The 24,166-nt window shown below is 38.3% G+C and overlaps 1 protein-coding gene across 5 annotated transcripts in view; it reads left to right on the top strand.

Annotated features, from left to right (window-relative positions):
- HDAC8 (histone deacetylase 8) overlaps positions 1–24,166 on the top strand; it is a 316,573-nt gene that overhangs the window by 64,524 nt on the left and 227,883 nt on the right. For all 5 annotated transcript variants that reach the window (XM_075539578.1, XM_075539580.1, XM_075539579.1 and 2 more), the window contains 3 exons: positions 15,572–15,684; positions 20,372–20,449; positions 21,153–21,261. In XM_075539578.1, coding sequence (XP_075395693.1) covers positions 15,572–15,684; positions 20,372–20,449; positions 21,153–21,261 — 300 coding nt within the window. The remainder of the gene's footprint in view (positions 1–15,571; positions 15,685–20,371; positions 20,450–21,152; positions 21,262–24,166) is intronic.

The following is a 24,166-nucleotide window of genomic DNA, read 5'->3' as shown; positions in this document are numbered from 1 at the left end:
TATTCAAATCATCTTAAATCGTCACCACAAATTACTTACTAATTACAAAAGGGAAAATGCACATTTACAATGGGAAAATCTGGCAGTTATTAGGTTAAACAAGTGACTAAAAAGTTAGCACTGTCAGTAGCAGGACAACCTGACATTGTGCCTCCTGATGTGATGTAATAAGTACAGAGTATCATTTTATGAAATACTCTGCTATTCTCCCTTCTAAAAAACTTGTTGCCATGAAATGGGTAAAGATTAACATAGCAGATCAAATTTTTCTATTCAGCAATTCATATATTTGGGTTTTCAATTATTCTTACAAAACTATATTTAACCTGAAACTAACTATGATGAAACCTAGAATGTTAGACAGCTACAAAGTTAGCTGGCCTTGGCTCTTCAAAAACTCCACTATCATGTACAACAAAACAAGGTAGAGGAATTGTTCTAGATGGAAAGAGAAAAATAAGACCTAACAAATACAATGTGTCAATCTTGATTAAATCCTGAATTGTTGCGAGGGAGGGGCGCGTTCATAAAGAGTTTTATTAAAGACCTTTCTTGAAAAGTTGGAGAAATCTGAATGTATTAATTGTCATCAAGTTGGCTGTGACACATAGCAAACTTGGTTTAACACAATGAAATGTTCCTGATCCTGTGCCCGTTTTATGGTCTTTGGTGTGTTTGAGCCCATTGTTGTGGTTTTGTGTCACTCTCTTTCACTGAGGGTTTCTCTAATTTTTGCTGACCCTCTACTTTACTAAGCATGATGCTTAGTGAATGGTCTTTCCTTATGCATCCAAATTGAGCAAGCTAAACTCTGACCATACTCATTTCTAAAAATATTCTGGAGGATGTATTTCTTCTGCAACTAATTTGTGTGTTCTTCTATGCTCAATTGCCTTTGTCAATACCAAAATCCCAATCCATCAACTATTCTGATACACTTTTTCATTGTCCAGCTTTCACATACATATGAAGAGATTAAAATGACCATAGCTAGGATAAGATACATGCTCAGATACTGCTCAGATACAGTCCTCAAAATGACATCTTTGCTTTCTAAAACTTTAAAGAGGTCTTTTTGCAGTGGATTTGCCCAATGCCATATGTTCTCTTTTTAGGAGTTACATGCTGAAATATTTAGGAGTGATTTAATCATATTTGCAGCTTACTTAAAAATGATGTATTTGTAAAGAGAGAGACAACAAATTTGGGAAACTAGTAGCAATGTGAGTCTAGGTAAAGGGTATATGACTACTCATTGTACCATTCTCTACTCCTATAAGTTTAAATATTTTAAAATAAAAATTTAGAAATCAGTTATTCTTAAAACTCTTAAAAATACATGGTGAGATTAAAATATATACTAGAGCAGTTAGATAGCAACATACAAAAACATAAAATTAGAGCCTTACCTTGCACCATACATAAAAATTAACTCAAAATGCATGAGTCTTAACTGTAAGTACTAAGAGTATAAAACTTTCTTTTGCAGAATATTTCTTTTTTAACAGTTTTAATGGCACATAATTTACATATCATACAATTCAGTAGTTCAGTCGTTCAGTCATATCAAGGAGAATTGTACAGTCATTACCATATCCATGTTATAACCCCCCCGTGCTTATATTGCCTTAAAAAGGAGTTGTGCAATCATAATCACTTCTAATGACCCCACCCCCTCCCACCTTCCATTTTATTCCTGAAATCCCCTTACCCTTGCTATGAAATATCAGGTAGAAAAGATTTATTAGATTTAAAAACAAAAATATGACTCATTAAAGAAACAAAGATGGTAAATTGCACTTTTTCAAAATTAAAAATAAAGACTTCAAAAGATACCTTTATGAAAATAAAAATACTAGCTATGATCCATGAAAAAATGTGTACATCATATCTGATAAAGATCTTGTAACTGAAATATACAAAGAACTCTTGCAACTCAGTAATAGGAGATAAACACCCCAATTTGAAATGGGTAAGATAGGCATTTTACCAAGGAATATATATAAAGCACATGAAAAGATGCTCAATATTTTTAGTCAGTTTTTGGTTGATATTGAGTTGATTCTGAATCAGCAAGTCCATTTCTTATGGAATAGAATCGCTCCATAAAGTTTTCCTGGCTATAAGCTCGACAGAAGCAAATTTCCAGGGTTTTCTTCCACAGGTGGATTCACACCACCAAGCTTTAGGTTAATAGGCAAACACAAACCATTTATTGACACTACCTAAGAACCAACAATTTTTAGGACAGCATAGGACTGGACAGTGTTTCGTTCTGTTATACACAGGGTCAGTATAAGTTAAAACCAACTCAACAGCACCTAACAGCAACACGAACCTTCATTAGCCATTAAACTAAAAATCAAACCAAAACACATTTCACTGCTATCAAGTTGATTTCAACTCATAGCAACCCTATAGGACAGAATAGAACTGTCCCTGTTGGTTTCTGAGACCATACATTTTTATAGAAGTAGAAAGGCTAATCTTTCTCTCAAGGAGCAGCTGGTGGTTTCGAACTGCTAACCTTGTGGGTAGGAACCCAACACACAACCCAATATACCAACAATGTGCAATGAGGTTCTGTTTCACACCCACTAACCAAAATCAAACTCACTACTGTAGATTGGATTCCAAATCATAGGGACCCTGTATAGCAGTGGTTCTCGACCTGCGTGCTGTAACCCCTTTGGGGGTCGAATGACCCTTTCACAGGGGTCGCCGATTCATAACAGTAGCAAAACTACAGTTATGAAGTAGCAACGAAAAATAATTTTATGGTTGGGGTGTAACCACACCATGAGGAACTGTTTTAAAGGGTCATGGCATTAGGAAAGTTGAGAAACACTACTGTATAGGGTTTCCTAGGCTATAAATCTCCAAGGGAACACATAGCTTCATATTTATCCCTAGCAGCAGCTTATAGATTTAAACCACAGACTATGGTTAGCAGCACAACATCTAACCCACAGTACCACCAGACTCCTTTCACACTCTCTAGAGGACTATAATTAAAAAACCACAAATAATAAACATTGACAAGGATAAAGAAATGGAAACCATCAGATATTGCTGGTGGAAATGTAGCATGGGACGGCCACTTAAGAAAACAATTGGAAGTTTCCTGAAAAGTATTTTAAAATGGGCTATTCATGCCATCAATTCCACTCCTAAGTATTGATATAGGTATTAAATAGAAATGACGTCATATGTTCACACAAAGGTTTGCACATGAATACTTCTAGTAGCATTCTATATAATAGTTAAAATGTGGAAACAACCCAAATGTCCATCAGTTTATGATGTTGTTATTATTTGCCATCGAGTTGGTTCCAACACATAGCGACCCTATGTACAGCAGAAGGAACTACTGCCTGGTCCTGCACTATCCGCACAATAGGGCTACTAACCAAAAGATCAGTGGTTTGAAAACACCAGCCACAAAGCAGGAGACAGATGAGGCTTTTTCTACCCCCATAAAGAGGTACAGTCTCAGAAACCCATAGGGGGAGTTCTGCCCTGTCCTATAGCATTGGCTATGAGTCATAATCCACTTGATGGCATATAATCAGTATATACATAAGTAAACTTTGGACTACCCATATAGTAGAATTATATTAAAATATAAATGAATGTATATTAAAAGATGAACAAAATTTGAATGCATGATATGTTTGTAGCAGTTATAAAAGGAGTCCATGGGTGGTACAAATGGAAGCCGTCAAGTACTAGCTGAAAGCCTGGTGATTTGAACCCACTCAAAGGCATTGGAAGACAGACCAGGTAATCTGCTTCTGTAAAATCAGCAGCCTTTAAAACCCTGAGTCACAAATGACTCAACAGCCACGAGCAACAATTCATAATTGCCCCGCTCTGGAAGCAACCAAGATATTCTTTAATATGTAAATGGGGAAGTAGTTGTACATCCACACTCAAACTCCCTGCCCTTGAGTCATGCCATCCCATATCGACTCTATAGGACAGTGTAGAACTGACCCTGTGAGTGTCTGAGACTGTAACTCTTTTTGGAAGTAGAAAGGTCCATCTTTATCATGCTGAGTTAGCAGCCCAACACATCACTGCTATACCACCAAGGCTCCTCATATTCAGTGATACAAAATAGTGAGCAATCAAGTCACAAAAATAGAACCTAAAATGCACATTGCTATGTGAAAGAAGCCAGTCTGAAGAGGCTGCCTGCATACTGTATGCTTCCAACTATGTGACATTTTAGAAAAGGAAAACTATGGAGACAGTTAAAAAGGTCAGTGTTTGCTGGAGACTGAGAGTGAATGAAGGTTAAATAGGTTCCGGAAGGGAGATTTTTTGGTTATTAAAAACCATTCCTTATGATTTTGTAATGGTGGATATATGACATTTTCAAAATGGAATTTGTCAAAACCCATAGAATTATATAATACAAAGACTGAATTTTAATGTAAGCTATGCACAATTAGCTGTGTAGCCATCATGTTGTGATATGTTTTAAGTTCATTAATTACAACAAATATATGACTAATATAAGATGCTAATAATACAGAAAACTGTCAGCGGGACGGGGAAGGAGAGGAGCTACTACATAGGAGCTCTGTTATGTTATCTCATTATGTCTGTACACCTAAAACTGTTCTAAAAAAAAAAAGCCTACTAATTAAAGGGTTTTTTTAAATTATATTAAATAAAAGAGGCCATGTTGAATAGGGCATATATATATATTTTGAAGGTATTCTTTTTTTAAATTTTGAGGTTGTTATGCATTAAAATGGTAAAACCTGTCAAATCACCTTTTTAAAAAATCATTTTATTGGGGGCTCATACAATTCTTATCACAATCCATCCATCCATCCATTATGCCAAGCACATTTGTACATTTGTTGCCATCATCATTCTCAAAATATTTGCTTTTTACTTGAGCCCTTAATATCAGCTCTTCATTTCCCCCACTTCCTCCCCGCTTCTCTCTCCCTCATGAACCCTTCATAATTCATAAATTATTATTTTCCTATCTTACACTGTCCGACATCTCCCTTCACCCACTTTTCTGTTGTCCGTCCCCCAGGGTGGAGGTTATCTGTAGATCCTTATCATCAGTTCCCCCTTTCTACTCCTCCTTCCCTACACCCTCCAGGTATCACCAGTCTCACCACTGGTCCTGAAGGGATCATCTGTCCTGGATTCCCTGTGTTTTCAGTTCCTATCTGTACCAGTGTATATCCTCGGATCTAGCCAAATTTGTAAGATAGAATTGGTATCATGATAGTGGAGGGAGGAAGCATTTAAGAACTAGAGGAAAGTTATGTTTCATCATTTCTACACTGCACTCTGACTGGCTCATCTCCTCCCCGCAACCCTTCAGTAAGGGGGTGTCCAGTTGCCTACAGATGGACTTTGAGTCTCCACTCTGCACTCACCCTCATTTACAATGATATGATTTTTTGTTCTTTGATGCCTGATACCTGATCCCTTCTACACATTATGGTCACACAGACCGGTGTGCTTTTTCCATGTGGGCTTTGTTGCTTCTGAGCTAGATGGCCGCTTGTTTATCTTCAAGCCTTTAAGACCCCAAATGCTATATCTCTTGATAGCCGGGCACCATCAGCTTTCTTCACCACCTTTACTTATGCATACATTTATCTTCAGCGATCATGTCTGGACGGTGTATATCATGGAATGTCAATTTAATAGAACGACGTGATCTTGCATTGAGTAAGTACTTGAGTGGAGGTCCAATGTCCATCTACTGCCTTAATACTAAACTTATAAATATATGCATGTAGACTTATTTCCCCACCATCCTATATAGATATATTTATATATATACATGCCTGTATTTAGACCTCTATAAGTACCCCTTGTCTCCTAGTTCTTTCCTCTATTTCAGAAAGGGCATATATTGTCTTATCCCATTCATATGAAATGTCTACAAAAGTCAGATCTATAGTTTGTTAGTTATTTAGTGCTGCTACAACAGAAATACCACAAGTGGATGGCTTTAACCCACAGAAATGTATTCACTAATAGTTTAGATTAGGCCAGATTCAGGGTACCAACTCTGATGAAAGACTTTCTCTCTTTGTCAGCACTGAAGAAAGATCTTTGTTTCTTTTCAACATCTGTGGATCCAATCTACCATGTGTCTGGCATCCATATGCCTGGGTCTAGGAGTTTCTCAGTCCAAAGGATGTGCTCCACTACCAGCTCTTCTGTCTTGGTAGCAGGAGGTCCCTGTGATCTCTGTTTGCTTCCCCCTTCTTTTATTTCTTTTAAGACAAAAGGTGATGCAGGCTGTGTATGCTAGGGATATTCTCCTTCTATTGGATCAGGCCTGTTACTTGAGTAAGGTTGTTGCGTCTACCCCAATCCTCTTACAAATGGTTGGTCACATCAGATAACATCATAGGTGATGATTATATAATTGAGGTATTTAGTTTATTTTGTCAACCTGGCCAATAAATGCATGTGGGGCTAATTGAAGGGCAGAGGGATAAATGGGTCTGTGAGCCTCGCCTTTCGAGGGTCTCTTGCTTTGTGATGGTTGGACCAGGGTGCAGCTGCATTATCCAGTTTCTGCTTCAGCTGGCAAGGCTCACTTCCTGCAAGACATCCGCAGGGACAATCTGCATGGACTTACCCTGATGCAGCCCTGGGTGCTGGAGCAGCCCTGTGGAGATCCCTGCCAGGACTGAGGTGTTCACACATTCACTGACTCGGCTTTCCTCCTGCAGTTGCCATCATTGCATCTGTTTTGTGAGATGGAGGAGGATTTTGTAGATTGGTGTCAGACATATGGGCTAATGTTGGACTTGTGGGCTTGGGCAGCACTGGGTTGGGATTTTTTTCTTGTTGTGCACTTACCCTTTATATAAAACTTTCTCTTACACATGAGTTTCTGTGGATTTGTTTCTCTAAAGTACCCAGACTAGCACAATAATTGTGTAACTGCCAAATCACATCCAAATATAAGTTACTGAGAATCATCACCTGACCATGGTGACTCATGGGGACACAATTTAATTCATAATATAAAGGCAGAAAAATAGATTAATGATTGCTTGGGAAGTAAGAACAGTAATTACCTGTAAATAGACCTAAGGAATCTTACCAAAGTGAGAACAATATAGTTCAAAAATGGAATTATGATGATAATTTTATGACTCAGTAAATTTTGGTAAAAAAACATGTAATTGTACACTTAGTATTGATGAATTGTATGGTCTCTAAATTATACCAGTGAGAGAGCAGTTTAGTGGGCCCTAACATCACTACTGTGTCTAGGCAAAGACTAGGAAAGACTAGGAAGACAGTGGTGATGGTTGTACTTTCAGATTGCTCTCTATTATACTTACTAATCTGCGATTGCATTCTTGGAAACATTTTTCAAATTCATTGTTTAGATGGCTGACAGCACCTCATTCGTTTTTTTCTTCACCTTTTCTACATAGTCAAATCACTGCCCTTGCATGCCCCTTTTCATTTGTAAAAACAAAAAGAAGGTGCATAGATCAAGGTCAGGTGAGTAAAGTACATGGGACAAAAGAGTCATGCTGGGTTTTGCCCAAAACTGGCACACTGAGATGGCTGCGTGAGCAGGTGCATTGTTGTGTTGGCAAAACCAGTTCTTCGTCTACCACAAATCAGGCCATTTTTGTTGCATACTGTTATGCAATCTTTTCAGAATGTCTACATAAAAAGGTTGATTAACAGTCTGACCTGATGGAAGGAACTCCAAATGCAGTTGGAGTTGACATTTTTGTCTGTTCGGGAAGTTGACAGATGTCCAGAACAAGGTTCGGCATCGATAGACATTTCACTTTTTTTGAAATGAGAAAGCCAATCGTACACTTGAATTTTTCCCATAGTGCTGTCCTTGTAAGCTGTGTTCAACATCACAACAGTTTCTATGGCATTTCTCCCAATCAGGAAACAACATTTCACAACTACACACTGTTCTTCTTAAATCGGTCATCACAAAAAACGAGGTTCAAGCAAGACTGCTTTTATGAAAAAATTCACTGTGACCAAACAGAACCTTCCTGGTGACACCACTGGGTACACTAACTCAGAGTGAGTTGCTTGATACTCTTCTAGCCTGAAAATGCGTACTACAAAAGCTCCACTCTGCCCAGAACAATTCAGGATTTTGGGGGGGATACTCCCTCGCACATTGATTTGTTATAAATTATGATTCATATAAATGAGGATAAGATATTAAGTTCACAGATCATAAGACTATTGTCAAAATGTCAAATATATATATATATATATATTTCTACTAAAACCCCAGCTGGCATTTTGCCGAAATTGGCAAATGGATCCAAAAATTTCATGGAAATGTAAGGGACCCAAAATGAGAAAAATAAACTTGAACAAGAAGATTGTTATAAAGACTGGGAAGATGGTGGTGTGAACAAGCCAACTAATGTAACAAAATAACTCCTCTACTAATATAACAAAATAACAAGGAAATGGTGCAAAGTTTCTTTTAAATTGCAGAACAAATGAAAGCAACAGGGAATACAGGCAAGAATCAGCAAATCAATAAGTTGCCTGTAATAGAAAAAAACCTCTTTTCCCATTGTCCCTCCCCCTATTCTCCTCCAGCCATGAAGGCTGTGAATTGCTTTGAACTGAGGAAGTTACATATATTATGTGTGCAACCATTACCACTGTCTACCTATCCTTTCCTCATCATTTTTTACAGTCATTTTATTGCGAGATCATACAACTCATCACAATCCATACATAAATCAGTTGTATAAAGCACATTTGTACATTCGTTACCCTCATCATTCTCAAAACATTTGCTCTCCACATAAGCCCCTGGCACCAGCTCCTCATTTTTCCCCTCCCTCCCCACTTTCTCTTCCCTCATGAACCCTTAATAATTTATAAATTATTATTTTGTCATATCTTACACTGTCCAACATCTCCCTTCACCCACTTTTCTGTTGTCCATCTCCCAGGGAGGAGGAGCCAGTCAGGATGCAGTGTAGCAACGATGAAACATACAACTTTCCTCTAGTTCCTAAATGCTTCCTCCATCCCCACCCCCACTATCATTATCCCAATTCTACCTTACAAATCTGGCTGGGCCAGAGGATGTACACTGGTACAGATAGGAACTGGAAATACAGGGAATCCAGGATGGATGATCCCTTCAGGACCAGTGGTGAGAGTGGCGATCCTTCAAGGGTGGCTTGGAAAGGGAGAACTGCTTTCCTCATCTTTGTGTGGAGACAGCAGTGGTGCTAGGGCCCACGAAACTACACTCTCACTGGTATAATTTAGAGACCGTAAAGTTCATCAATGTTAAATGTAATTACATGAAAGTTGGACACTGAATAAGGGAGAACAAAGAAAAATAAATGAATTTTAATTATAGAGCTAGCAAGAATCATATCTTTCTATTCCTATAAAGAGTTACAGTCTTAGAAACGCACAAGGGCAGTACTACCCTGTTGAATAGGGTTTCTGTGTGCCGGCATTGACTGGATGGCAGTGAATGAGAAACTACACCATGATCAAGTGGAATTAAACTTGGCTTACAAAGATGGTTCAGCACCATATAAACAAAATAATTAATGTAATCCACCAAATAAAGAAAACAAAAGAACCACATGATATTATCATTCTGCACAGAAAAGGTAATATTCAACACCCATTCTTTATTAAACACACTCAACAAGAGAGGAATAGCAAGAAAATTTCTCAATGCAGTAAGGGCCATATATGCAAAAAGAGGAGAAATTGAAATAATTCCCTTTATGAACAAGAACCCGACAAGGATACCCTTAATCACTAATCTTATTCAATACTGCTTAGGAAATCTTAGCCAAAGCTATTAGACAACAAAAGAATTGAAATGGGCAAAGAAGCAATGAAACCCTCAGAATCTGCAGATCGTCTGATTTTGTATGTAGAAAACCCCCAAACGGACAGACAGTTGTTGGAACAAATAGAAAGATTTGCCAGGGTGGTAGGATATGGTATTAACATACAAAAAAATCCATTGGTTTCCTGTGTAGTAATGAAGAGAGCTCTGAATAGCCACACAAAAGATGAAATACTTAGAAATAAACCTCAACAGAGAAACAAAAGACTTGTACAAATAAATTACAGAACACTACTATAAGAAATCAAAAAAGACCTACATTAATGGAAGAACATTCCATGTTATTGAATAGGAAGCCTTCACATCGTGAAAATGTCTATACTACCTAAAGCAAACTGTAAATACAATGCAAATCTAATCGTGATCCCAATTTTATTCTTTCAATAAATGGGAAAACTTATGGCTAATTTTATATGGAGATGGAAGGGACCTAGGATAAGGAAAGAATGTTTTTTAAAGACCATTTTATTGGGGGCTCTTACAGCTCTTATAACAATCCATACATCAATTGTATCAAGCATATTTGTACATATGTTGCCATCATCATTTTCTAAACATTTACTTTCTATTTGAGCCCTTGGTATCAGCTCCTCTTTTTTCTCCCTCCTACCCCCTCCAACTCTCATGAACCCTTGATAAATGATAAATTATTATTTTCATATATTACACCAACTGCTGCCTCCATTTACCTATATTTCTGTTGTTTGTCCCCTGGGTGGGGAGGTTATGCCTTAATCATTGTGATTGATCCCCCCTTTCTCTCCTGCCCCCACACCCCCATCTTCCCCTTACCCTCCTGATATCACCACTGCTGTTTCTGTTCCTGAGGGGTTTATCTGACCTTGATTCTGTGTCTCCCGACCTCTTATCTGTACATGCTCTGGTCTAGCCAGAACTGAAAGACAGGACTGGGGTTATGATAGTGGTAGGTGAGCAAGCCTCAAAGAACCAGAGGAATAGTGTGTTTCATCGGTGCTATACTGTGCCCTGGTTGACTCATCCCTTCTTTGTGACCCTTCTGTGAGCGAATGTCTTATAGTCTACAGATGGGTTTTGGGTCTCTGCTCCAACCCCCCCCCCCCCCATCATTCTCAGTAACATGTTTTTTGTTGTTGTTTCTTTGGGATCTTCTGATGCCTATTACCCTATCCCATCACCTCATGGTCTGATATGCTTCTTCCATGTGGGCTTGTTGCTTCACTGCTAGATGGCAGCTTGTTTAACTTCAATCCTTTAAGATCCCAGATGCTATATCTTTTGGTAGCCAGGCACCATAAGCTTCCTTCACTGCATTTCTTTATGCACTCATTTTGTTTTCAGCGAACATGTGGGAAGATGAGCATCAGACAATGCCAGGTTATTACAACAAAGTGGTCTTGCATTGAGGGAAGACTTGAGAAGAGACCCAGTCTGTCCGCTTCCTCAGTGTGTTGCCATATAAATATATGTACATAGGCTAATACCTCTATTTTTATGAATTAATATGTTTACATAAATGCAAACCTATATTTAGACCTCTATCCATAGCTTTGCTTCCTAGATCTTTCCTATTTCCTTTTACCTTCCTCCTACCCCACCATCAAGCTCACCCTTCTGCCTCTTACTAATTCCTCTCAGTTTGATTGCTGTTGCTCCAGCACCCCTCCTTGCTGTTGCTTATAATTCCCTAGTTTTTTCCCTATCTATGGCATTGTTTGCTTACCAGCCATCTCCCCTGCCTCCTCCTGCTTTCTCCTTGGGTTTGCTTCCTATACCTGTCTTATATAGGTAGCCAAAACAACAAAAATGGAGACAAAACATAAAGAAAACAGAAGATTAAATAAAAAGAGAAAAAAACCTAGCAAAAAAAAAAGGATACACAACTCCAGGTCGGTCTGCTGACTTTAATGACTATCTCCCCACAGGTTCTGGGGGTTCAGAAACTGCCACTCTTAGCCTGAAGTCAATTTTGGGGGCCCTCGGGGGCTTGTGGCTTTGCTTTGCTCCCGTTGCTGATCTGTTATGTTTCCTTTGTGATTCACCCCACTGTGGGGGAGGGTCAGACCAGACTCACTCATGCTATGTGTCCCCAGTATTGTCCTCTGTGTGCTCCAGCGAGGATACATCATGTCTCAAGCTGTTGTCGGCCCTACAGTCCTCTCTGTGTCTTAGCAGCTCCGTACAGGGACATTGTCCTCAGGGCTTGGTGTGCCAGTATGGGGTCTAGTGCCTTGCTCTCTCCTTTTCCTTCTTGGTTTTCCTCTAAGTGGGCATGACTGGCAGGCCCCTCTACCCAACCTGTAGGTTTAGTGTTGTCCTCTGTAACACATACTTCTAGGGAGGGGGTCAATTTGGCTCTCATTGAGCCCCACCCTGTAGACCTCTCTGTTCATGCAATGCTCCATGTTGTTATGTTACCCTCAAGGTTTGGTGCACCATGGTGGGGTCAGCACTCACACTCCCATTTCTTTGGAGACTTAAACAATATCCTCCCCCTGAGTGGATTAGTGCCCTGCTCCTCTGGTACCATCATCTCCTTCTCCCGCCCCCCCTTCTACCCCTCCTCCCTCCTTTCCCCTTCTTTGTGTTGGAATGACATTTATATCTGTGGGTTTGGTCTGTCCCCCAACCGACTGCCTGTACCTCAACCCGTATAGTTTGAGGTAAGTGCCTTTTCTTCCATACCTACTGTGCTAATTATACTTACCTCAGGGGACTCGTGTTGCACTTGACCTTTTGTGATTGGCTAACTTCGCTTAGTATAATTTCCCCCAACTCTTCCCACGAGAAGATGTGCTTCATGTGATCATCAATGCCTTTTAATGTTGCGTAGTACTCCATTGTGTGTATGTGCCAGAGTTTTCTAATCCAATTTGTCTATTGATGGAAATTTTGGTTGTTTCCAATTCTAAGCAAATAACTTTTTTTTAACAATTTATTGGGGCTCATACAATTCTTTTCACAGTTCATACATATACATACATCAATTGTATAAAGCACATCTGTACAGTCTTTGCCCTAATCATTTTTTTCTCTTTTCTTCTTTTACATTTTATTAGGGACTCATACAACTCTTACCACAATCCATACATATACATACATCAATTGTATAAAGCACATCCATACATTCCCTGCCCCAATCATTCTCAAGGCAGCAAATAACTTTTTTAAAGAAGAATAAAATAGGAAATCCCTCACTTTCTGAGCTCAACACCTATTACATAACCACAGTAGTCAAAATAGCCTGCTACTGGTACAATGATAGATCCATAATCTAACAGGATAGAATATAAAACTCAGAAATTAATCCATCCATTTACAAACAACTGATCTTTGACAATGAGCCCAAATAAATTAAATGGGACAGAGATATTCTCTTCAACAAATAGTGCTTGAAAAATCGAATCTCCATCTGCAGAAGAATGAAACAAAACTCATACTTCACCCCACATACAGAAATGAATCCAAGGGAGACCAAAAACTTAAATGTAAACTTGAGCACTCTAAAGACCATCAATGAGAAAACAGGGATAATCTTAGCAGCCTTATTGCAGGACACAGAAACTCAAACACAGCAAAGGAAACACAGAGTAGATGACCAAATAGATGATGATCATTCTCTAAAAATAAGACATTTATTTCAAATGCTAACTCCCACCTAATTTACAAATAAAAACCGTTTAAAAGGTAAAAATAAGTAACAACCCAGTAATCCAAGGGCAGTATAATATTTGAGCCTTAGGGGCGTAATGGTTACTCACTGGGCTGTGGTCTACAAGGTGTCACTTCCATAAACAAAGACAGTTTCAAAGACTTACAGAGACAGTTCTACCCTGTCCTATAGGGTCACTAGGATTCAGCATCGACTCTATGGCAGTGAGTTTGAGTTTTCTAAAATATTTGATACCCTCTTTCAAGTTATCCTATCAACTTTGATCTCCACAAATACATTTCCCTCTGTAATCTTTTAACAACTTTTTATATCAATATACCTCCCCAATAGTACAATTTCTCAAAGTGGAGAAAGTGAACACACTTATCAGCTGTTGATCTCTGTATCATATAAAATATACAAAACTATGTAAGACTGAAATTTTACACAATGTTTCAGAATTCTCTTATTTTAAAATGATATCTCTAAAGAACATCCTTTAATTAGTTCAATTTAGTATCAATCCAGGGTTTTCATCACCTAAAGAGCTTGTAAATAGTCTCTTTTAAAAAAATCATTTTATTGGGGCCTCTTACAGCTCTTATAACATTCCATACATCAATTTTATCAAGCATATTATACAAGTGTTGCCATCATCATTTGCAAAACATTTTCTACTTGAACCCTTAGTATCAGCTCCTCTTTTTTCCCCTTCCTCATCTACCTTCCCACCCTTGTGAATCCTTGATCAATTATATATTATTATTGTTTTGTATCTTACACTGTCCGTTGTCTCCCTTCATCCACATTGCTGTTGTTCGTCTCCTTGAGGAAGTGGTGGTGGCTATAGATCCAACCTTGTGATGGGTACCCCCTATCTCCCCCTCCCCTCTTCCTGACCAATCCCCTACCCTCATGATATCGCCACTCCGACCACTGTTCCTGAGGGGTTTATCTGTCCTGAATCCCATGTGGTGAGACCTCTTATCTGTACCAGTGTGTGTTCTCCAGTCTAGCCAGATTTGTAAGGTAGAACTGAGTCATGGTAGTGGGGGAGGAGGAAGCATTCAGGAACTAGAGGAACGATGTGTGTTTCATCGGTGCTATACTGCATCATGGTTGAATCATCCCTTCCTTATAACCCTTCTGTGGGGGAATATCCAATTATCTACAGATGAGCTTTGGGTCTCCACTCCAAACCCCCACATTTGTATCAATATAGTTGTGTGCTTTGGATATTTTGATTCCTAATATCTAATCCTGTCAATACCTCATGATCACACAGGCTGGTGTACTTCTTCTTCCATGTGGGCTTATTTGCTTCCCTGCTGGATGGCTTGTAAATTGTCTTCATGCTGACATACCATAAAACATAATTACTGTTGAAATAAAGTTTTTCAATATAATGATGATGTAATTAAATATACATTTTTTTCATAGTGTAATCATTTGGTAGAACTAATGTTAGTTTATTCAATCAGTTTAGGAATATACATGAGTAGTATAAAAATCTCCATGTATATTTTGCAACAGTCTTAAATCAGAAAAAGCATTGTTTATATTAAACAAAAATTATTTAGACGTTCTGTTTGCCAAAGATTTACCTAATGAACATTAGTTTCTGTGTATTATTCATGTCATTTCATAAAAGTGAGACTATACAATATTTATGTGTGTGCCTATGGCTGACTTATTTTGTCTAACACAATGTCTTCTGGGCTCATCCACATTGTGAGATGATTCAGAAATCACCAGAGAAAGGTTTTATTTGGTTAATATAGTTAAACTACTCTAATTCTTTGAAAATATAAGATCCTGACTGGAAAATTTTACCAATCAACTGGAATATTTAGTTTACCAAAGCACTCCATTCCCTGTTCATTCTGGGTCATTTACTATTTAATTCTTATGGATGGATTTTTGTTTTTCTTAAAAGAAGGGGGTGTGGATTGTAAGGGAATAGATCTTAAGGATTAGATCCTTGGCTGTAAAGAGTCCCTTGGATTGCTTTTGGCTTTTGGCTTTAGCAACTTGTTTTCTTGCAGAGATGAAGCATCTGGTTTTTGTTATCTCAATGATGCTGTCCTGGGAATATTACGACTGCGACGGAAATTTGACCGTATTCTCTATGTGGACTTGGATCTGCACCACGGAGATGGTAAGGCCTTTAGCTTCAAAGATGTTTCCATGCTGGACTGCAGACTTTTTCAGCAAAGCAGCTTCTGGGCAATTGGTGAGAGGAGAAGTGCCTGTGGCAATGCAATTTGTTCCTAATTGAGAAGTTTAAAGTAAGTAGCATATATATTCTTATAACTGATGAAATTTCTGCCTTGCCAACCAAGCTGCTTTAAATACCAAAGTAATACCAAATGCCAAATACTCAAACAGAGCATGTTAAAAAGTAGAAATCTTACCTAGTATTTATTTCCGTACTCAGTAACCGCCCCAGGGCATTTCCATAGGTTCCTAGTGCACTCTGGGCGAGACCTAACAGTGTTCTCTTCTCCTTGATGTCTCTCCTTGATGGTAGGTAAAAGAGATGTGTGGTGTCCAGATGACTTTTGCACCAATAAAGATTGCAGATTTTGTCGTGATAAGAACCTGTACCACTTTCATTCTTTTGCTAAAAGATTTCTTCCTGCATAAACCCAGCACAGCCTCCCAAGGAGAAGTTCTAAAAATCTGCATTAATTCCATTAATCCCTTCTCAGAAAATTCCACCAAAAGGCTTAACAAACTCTTCTATATAGTTTGCAACTAGAATGTAGATTCTATAACAGATACTCACAATCTGTCTATTTTGTGTTCTTCTGTGAACTGTACTATTCCCATTGATCCAGGATCACTTACTTAACTAGAAAATTTTTGGCATAGGATATTTCCCACTTCTTTCCCACATTAGTGATTGTTGCTTCCATGTTTCCAGGGATTTGGGGAGGTAAACCAATACAATTGAGGCATAAGAGAATGAAGCAATAATACAGAACTGAGATTAGGGTCAATTATGCTGCCAAAACAGACAAAGAAGGAAGCAATTGTGGGGGAAACCTCTCAAGGGAACATCGCCTAGATCAGTGGCTCTCAACCTGTGAGTCGCAACCCCTTTGGAGGTTGCACAACCCGTTCACAGGGGTCGCCTGATTCATAACAGTAGCAACATCACAGTTATGAAGTATCAACGAAAATAATGTTATGGTTGGGTCTCAGCACAACATGAGGGACTGTACGAAAGGGTTGCGGCATTAGGAAGGTTGAGAACCACTGCCCTAGATGGATGCCACCATGGAACAGTGGCAGTAAAGTAAAGGTGGCAGAGAGAGGAGATTTAAAAAAACCAATGCGATACTTTAGGAATCATATTTGTGAATATCTGGGTATTTCATCCAGTGCAAAACATAGTGTTGCTCAAAAACCTTCTACAACTCCTTAATTTCTAAACTGGGAGAGGCCATTTGGCTGATAGCTTGTTTTAGCGTGGTCAGCAAGCTAGGAATTGTTTCTATATTTTTGAAGGGTTATAAAAGGAAAAAATATATAGGCAAGAGAGGCTTAGTTGATAAAGTTTATGCTACTCATATTTACTATCTGGCTAATTGGTATTCTGACCCCTGGTCTATAGTAATGATTCTCACACATGAATGTGTGTCAGTTGAAGAACTTGGGAGTTTGGTTTAAAACAAAGATTTTGGGCCATGCCCGCGAGATATCCAGACTAATAACTTTGGTGTGGAACCTGCGAATCTACATTTTAACAACATTCCAGTTAGTCCCTAGGCCACACCTTAAGCACAGTGGTATTCAAGGTAAGGGCCACACTCTACCCTCCCTAGCTTTTAAGGCCTGCCTCAAATCCATCTCCTCATCGGTCCTGTCTTGCCTTCTTCTACTTACTCGCCAGACTAGTCTACTCCATAATTCACAGAGCTATTTCGCTTATTCCTACCTACGAGCTTTCTTTTCCTTTTTCCTAACTTAGTTTTGCTTTCCCTTCCATTTTTGTATCTCCAAATTCAGCCCATTAACTCAGGTTCTCACAGTAACAGATTTGCCCTGACCACTCCAGCCCTAGTGTTCTTTTCCTTCGCTCAAGTCCTGTGTTATTTATATTGCAGATTTGGTGCTTAGTTACATATTGTCTTAAATTGTTAGTGAATTTTTCCGTGATCCCCTGTCTTCTCTCCTTTAGAAACTAGTGAGTTTCTTAAGAGCAGGCATCAAATTGTTTACTTTTTGCTGTCCTGTGCAATGAATGCCTTGAACAGACATTATGTATATGAGCCATTATGCATATGGTAGTGATTCAGTAAAATATTTGTTTAGTACCTGTGAAGTACTAACTGCATTAATATCACTGCTTGAAAAAAGAGCAACTCAACTAAACCATCTATGGAGCCCTGGTGGTGCAATGGTTAAAGCTTGGCCGCTCACCAGTGTATGGTTCCAATCCACCCAGTTGGCCCTGAAGGAAAAAGATCTAGCGATCTGCTCTTGTAAAGATTATAGCCTACAAAATCCTATGCAGCAGTTCTACCCTGTCATATTGGTCTCTGTAAGTGGAAAAATTAACTCAGTGGCACCTAACAACGATGTTGAAACATATAAGAGTGAAATAAGACTGTCACCTGACACCATGCTTTTCATTTGCAATGCTATTGCTACGCCCGTTAGAGTTTCCTGTTTTAGCCAGCTTTTATGGCGTGTTTCATTTCAGTTTATTCCCCTCTTCACCACCTCCATTCCACTAACCCTCACCCCACCTGCAAACCCTTACACGTTATTGATCATTTTATTGGGGGCTCTTACAAATATTCTAACAATCCATAAATCAATTAGATCAAATGAACCTGTACAGATGCTACCATCATCATTTTCAAAACATTTTCTTTCTACCTGAGCCCTTTGATATCAGCTCCTCGGCATCTGGTTTGTTTTCAACAACCCCCATGAATATATGACTAGCATCATGTAGTGGCTTCACTAACGACTCTTAGCTTGTCCTCACCATCTTTCATTTTCTTAACAACTCTTCTCTTTCCCACCAAGCCCCATGCCCTCAATCGATCTAGGGCTTCTTTTCAGTATAATTGTATAATAATGCCTCATGATATTTCCCGTGAAAAGAAACACAAATATAACCACTGAACATATAAAAAGTTGTTTAACCCTTTAATACTCGGAGAAATGCAAGTTAAAACATAACCATTATTTTTGCCTTTGGTCTATTGACAGATTAAAAAGGATAATGATATCCAAAGGTGGTCACAGTTTGGAAAATGGGAACTGTCTTACACAATTAGTCAAGATGTAAATTGGCACAACCTTTCTAGGTGGATAATCAGGATTTTCATGAATGTTCCTGGTTTATACATCAGTTTGTAAATTGAAATGCTCTTTCATAATTTGTTTTGGGTACTTTTTTTTCCTTTAAGCTTTGTGCCTGAAATCTCTATCTGGTTTAACTATTTCCCTTGAGCAAAAGATATGGCATGGGAAAATTTAAAATACGTACCTATGATATACATACAAATTTAATATGTTTTAAAGTCTCTGTTGATCTCTAATAAGGACCGAAAATATAAAATGACACATTCTTTGTTCGAACTTGCTACTAGGGCTCCCATTTAGCAGACTGATTATCTGAATGTAGTACAGTTATATGAGATTCTGAGAAGAAAGGCATGGAAGTGGGCAGTGTGTCTTTCGCTTGCAGCCATTGAGTTGATTTCAACGCCCAGTGGCCCTATAGGACAGACTAGAACTGTTCCTGTGTGATTCCAGGCTGTAAATCTTAGGGAGCAGAAATCCTCATCTTTCTCCTGGTGAATTTGACTGATGACCACGAAGTTAGGAATCTATTGTGTATTCCACTACACCACCAGGACACCTTATATATTGGTATAAGAGCGTGTATCAGTATAAGTGTTTTGTGAGGGTTATTTTAAATCCATCTTTTTATCTTCTAGGCCTCTTCATTTTTTACTCTGCTTAAATAGATAAATATTTTTGCCTCTTGTCTTTCTCTAGGCTTTATTACAGAGTTATAAAGCTGCTATTAAGGCACAAGGCGAGGAATATTTTCAGCCTTCTATGTTTCATCACTAGAAAAATGGATTTTAAGTTGCCCAGGGGACTTTACATGACCTGCATTTATAATAAATCTGTATTGTAGGCAAGCACTTTATAATTAGGTTTCATTATATAATACTTAATGTTTGTATTGGTCATGTTTTTCAAAGGATTATCACATTGTTCTTCCTTGGGGAATATATTCCAAAAATGTAATTATAAAACCACTAAAATAAAACAAAGCATAAAACTTTTAAGATATACCAGTTTCCTTTGGGCAGTTCTGTGATATGCAGTTGTGTGTTTCTCTGTGTAATCATGTGATACCTGGGCTCAATTCTGAGCTCTAGTTCTTTCTCACCGTTGTCAAAGAGATCTCAGGTATATCCCATTACTCGGAGAAAAAAAGTCTTCTTATACTTTGCTATAATTTTCAAAAGTAGTCCATAAGCTTCACTTATCCTACAGAAGCTTTTGCTATTTTTATTCTTCAGCTGTTTGCATTCTATTTTTCTCCAATTCATTTTATTTAGTTATTTCTGAATAAAGTATTTATAAATCCTTATTCTTTTTTTTAAGCCAATAGTACTCAAACGTGTATATTGGAATCTCTTAAGAGTATTGTTTATTTACTTTGCCTTCTTCATTCAAGTTAATATTATTTTACAGCCTTTTGATAACCCTTACCTCCTACCTCTATTGCTTTTTATAATTTCATTTGTTGGCAAACAAGAATTCCATATATGAAGTGATTCTTCTGTTACTTCTTTCTCTGGTAGGTGTACAAGATGCCTTCAGTTTTACATCCAAAGTCATGACTGTGTCATTACACAAATTCTCCCCAGGATTTTTCCCAGGTAAGTATTTCATTGGAGAAATAAATACAACAATTCTCTGTATATTTCTTATATTTTATGTTTGGGCAGCTCCATACTGTTGATACCTTATTGGTACTTTCCTATGTAAAATTTTAACATGAGTTATTAGGGTGATTTTATAGACAGGCAACTCACCTATTCTGTACTATCTGATACCTCCTTTAATTCCTAACATCCTGATCATTAAAATGATATATTAATACTATGATAGCCGAAGTAGCATAAAAGGAGCCCTGGTGTGCTCATTAGCAGGTTAAATCTATCAATCCTCCATGGGAGAAATATGTGGCAGGCACTGTGCTTTCCTGAAAAATCAAAGCCTTGGAAAAAAAAATATGGAGCAGTTCTCCTCTGCCCTATAGGGTCACTATTAGTTGGAATCAACTCAATGGAAATTAGTTGATTTAAGTAGCATGAAAAAGTCATTTTGTTCCAGCAAGATGGAAACCAAGCTTTTTCCATTTCTGTCTGGTTTTCTTATTTCCCCATCATTGTTTATAACAGTTACCTCTCCATATTACTTCTCTTTATTTTAATTCCTTAGAAACCATCAGTTCAGGATTGTTCTCCTAATTGGTCGCTTAGGTCTTCCGAATAGCTACCAGAGGATCCTCATTCAAGTTCTTGTATTTTCACATTATTAATAAGTGATCCTGATTCCCCTCTTCACTGTCTTTTACAGGAACAGGTGATCTGTCTGATGTTGGCCTAGGGAAAGGACGATACTATAGTGTAAATGTTCCCATTCAAGATGGCATACAGGATGAGAAATATTACCACATCTGTGAAAGGTATGGAAGGCATGCTGAAACAGGAACAAAGGAATATATATATATATATATATATATATATATATATATGTATATGTATATAAAATATTTAAATCAGTGTACACTTTATTAACAGATCTGGAAGAACAGTAGGATAACATCTCTAAGTCTCTTCTCATACAGTTGGGAGTTTTTATACTTTTTGAGTGTCAGAACATTTATCTGGTTACACTTTTTTTAAGGGTATAGTGGCCTTCTCACCTGGTAGTACAATCTGTATTCCACTGAGCCACTGGACTTACATCCTGGAACATGGCTGCCCATTCTTCCTTGGACAATATAATGTTCTTAAAGACAACTTCTATCTCTGGTTACTCTCTCTAACACATGAATTTAAACCCTTCTGGTTTCTTGCTTACCTAATTCTCTTTATGGTAGCGTGTACCCAATCTCATAGAATTTTTGTTATCAAGGAATAATTTGAAAAAGACAACCACTGTATATCCACATTGCTTTTTAATGCTGCTTATTGTGCTCACTTGATCAGGTACCCATCAATTTGCCCAAGTGGTTGGGCCAGAAGCCTGTCCCTGCTTTTACCCAGTAATATTAAGGCCTTATCAAGAAAGAATTTCTAGGCTGTCCCCCTTGTCTGCTATTTCTTTGCTAAAGAAATTTCTATGTATATGATTTTCGTAGGCTGGGAGGTTTACTTCTACTTTTCTAGTATTAAAATCTGCACTTCCCTCTACTGATGTGAATGTTGGAAAATTGACTATAACTTGTTATTACACATCTTGAGTTCTATTTATTGTATTAAAAATAGCATCTGGAATCTCTTCCTTTTATTACTGTGGTTAAGGATTGAGTTACAGCCACTTGTAGGCCAATATATTGTGTCAATATTTATGTCACTGGGGCTAAAGATCCCTACCAAATAGTCGAACTAAACATATTTATGAATATTGAGAATATTGGTCAGGCACAAATTCTTTTTTTGAAAATCGAAGCAGCAAAAGTGAACCTAGAAGGAAGCATGTATGTCAATATTATTTAAGTATATGGGAATTGAAGGAGTCATGGTGACACAGTGATTTCAGCTTCTATAAAGATCACAACCATGGAAATCCTAAGGGGAAAGGTGGAAATTCTGCTGTCTTGCATAGGATCAATGTGATTCATAATCAAGTCAAAATCAACTCAATAGCAAAGATTTTAGTGTTCTTAATGAAGATTGGCTCATAGCAACCCTATGGGACAGAGTAGAACTTGCCTGTACAGTTGCTATTAATTGGAATTGACTAGAACTACACAGCACAAAGCAACAATAATTGAAAGGAAACAGGCTCAAACTCACTGCAATCCAGTCAATTCCGACTTATGATGATCCTATAAGGAAGGGTAGAACTGCCCCTTTGGGTTTCTGAGACTAGCTTTTCATGGGAGTAGAAAGCCTCATCTTTCTCTGCAGAGCAACTAGTAGTTTTGAACTGCTGCCGCCCTTGTGGTTAGCAGCCGAACATGTAATCACTATGCCATCAGGGCTCCAAAGAACAATAGTGAAAAGTTAATAAAGGGAAATGCTTTTGATCTCTTCCCTTCTCAGCTCAGATTTCTCCCAACCTTTGGTGGACACAAAGACTTTCCAAAGGAGCCTGCATTGACTATCATCACTGGAAATTAGATAAACAAAATAGAATGATTAAAAAATAAAAGCTTTATGCTTCAATGGGACCTCTTAACTGAAACAGTTTAGTAAATTAAGCCATCATTCAGCAACACTAGTCTATAATTTTACAAACTTTGATCATGTACCCTGGCTGTTGTTGTTATTAGGTACCATCGGGTTGATTCTGACCCATAGTGACCCTATGCACAAGAGAAGAAAACACTACCCCATCATGGGCCATCTTCACAACTGTTCCTATGCCTGAGCCCGTGTTTCCAGCAACTGTGTCATTCCATCTTGTTGACGGCCTTCTTTTTCTTCACTCCACTCCACTTTACCAAGCATGATGTCTTTCCCAGAGACTGGTCTCTCTTAACAATATGAGTATGTCCAAAGTATGTAAGACTTAAGTCTTGCCATCCATGCCTCTAAGGAATACTCTGGCTGTTCTTCCAGGACAGATCACACTTAAAAAGTCTTTATGGAACTTGCCATTGATGGTTTAATCTTTGATCTTGTGGTACAGTGAATTACCCAATGTGGCCCCTTTCCCCATACCTGGTCATGTCATGCCAACATAATGATTGGGTGGGAGTATGCAATTAAATTGATTGTGGCCCATGCCAGGAATCGAATAACTTGCTAACAATGCATAACCATAAATAATAAATAAATATATAACAATAAATAACCCTAACAAAGGGATTGGTTAGTTTTTCCATTGTCCCATCCCAGAGGTACAAAAAGGGTACCTCCCTACCAGCAAGAGAGAAGAGCCAAGAATGGAGTATATCCATGTGCTGACAACCTCCTATGCCCAGGAGGAAGAGAGAGAGAGAGAGCAAGAGAGAGTGCTGTAACACCAGAGACAGCACAAGACAACAGGCAATGGTTGAAAAACAGCAGCAGCAAAACCAAGAGATAAGCACGAGATGGCATGGTAGGCTTCCGAATCCACAGAACAAGAAAGCTGAGAGTTTGGGGTTAGGAGACTTCAAGCTATGCTTGCCAGTGCATGGAGCGAGAGATGGGCTGAGACTTTATTGCAGAGTATGGTGCCTCTAAACACTTATGGGTAGAGTTAAAGAGTTGATGTGATGCAGCAGGTTAGGATAGGCCCAGGGACCAAGGGAGAGACCTAAAAGCTGCCCTGACTAGAGAACTATATCCAGAGTCACTCCTGATCCTGAATTATAATCAAATCCTTCCTTAATAAACCCCATAATCACAATCCTGGGATCATGATTATATGGACAT

This window comes from Tenrec ecaudatus, chromosome X (assembly GCF_050624435.1).
Source record: "Tenrec ecaudatus isolate mTenEca1 chromosome X, mTenEca1.hap1, whole genome shotgun sequence".
Classification (NCBI taxonomy): Eukaryota; Metazoa; Chordata; class Mammalia; order Afrosoricida; family Tenrecidae; genus Tenrec; species Tenrec ecaudatus.
Note: the sequence above shows the minus strand (reverse complement) of the source record. Positions and strands in the feature narration are given on the sequence as shown.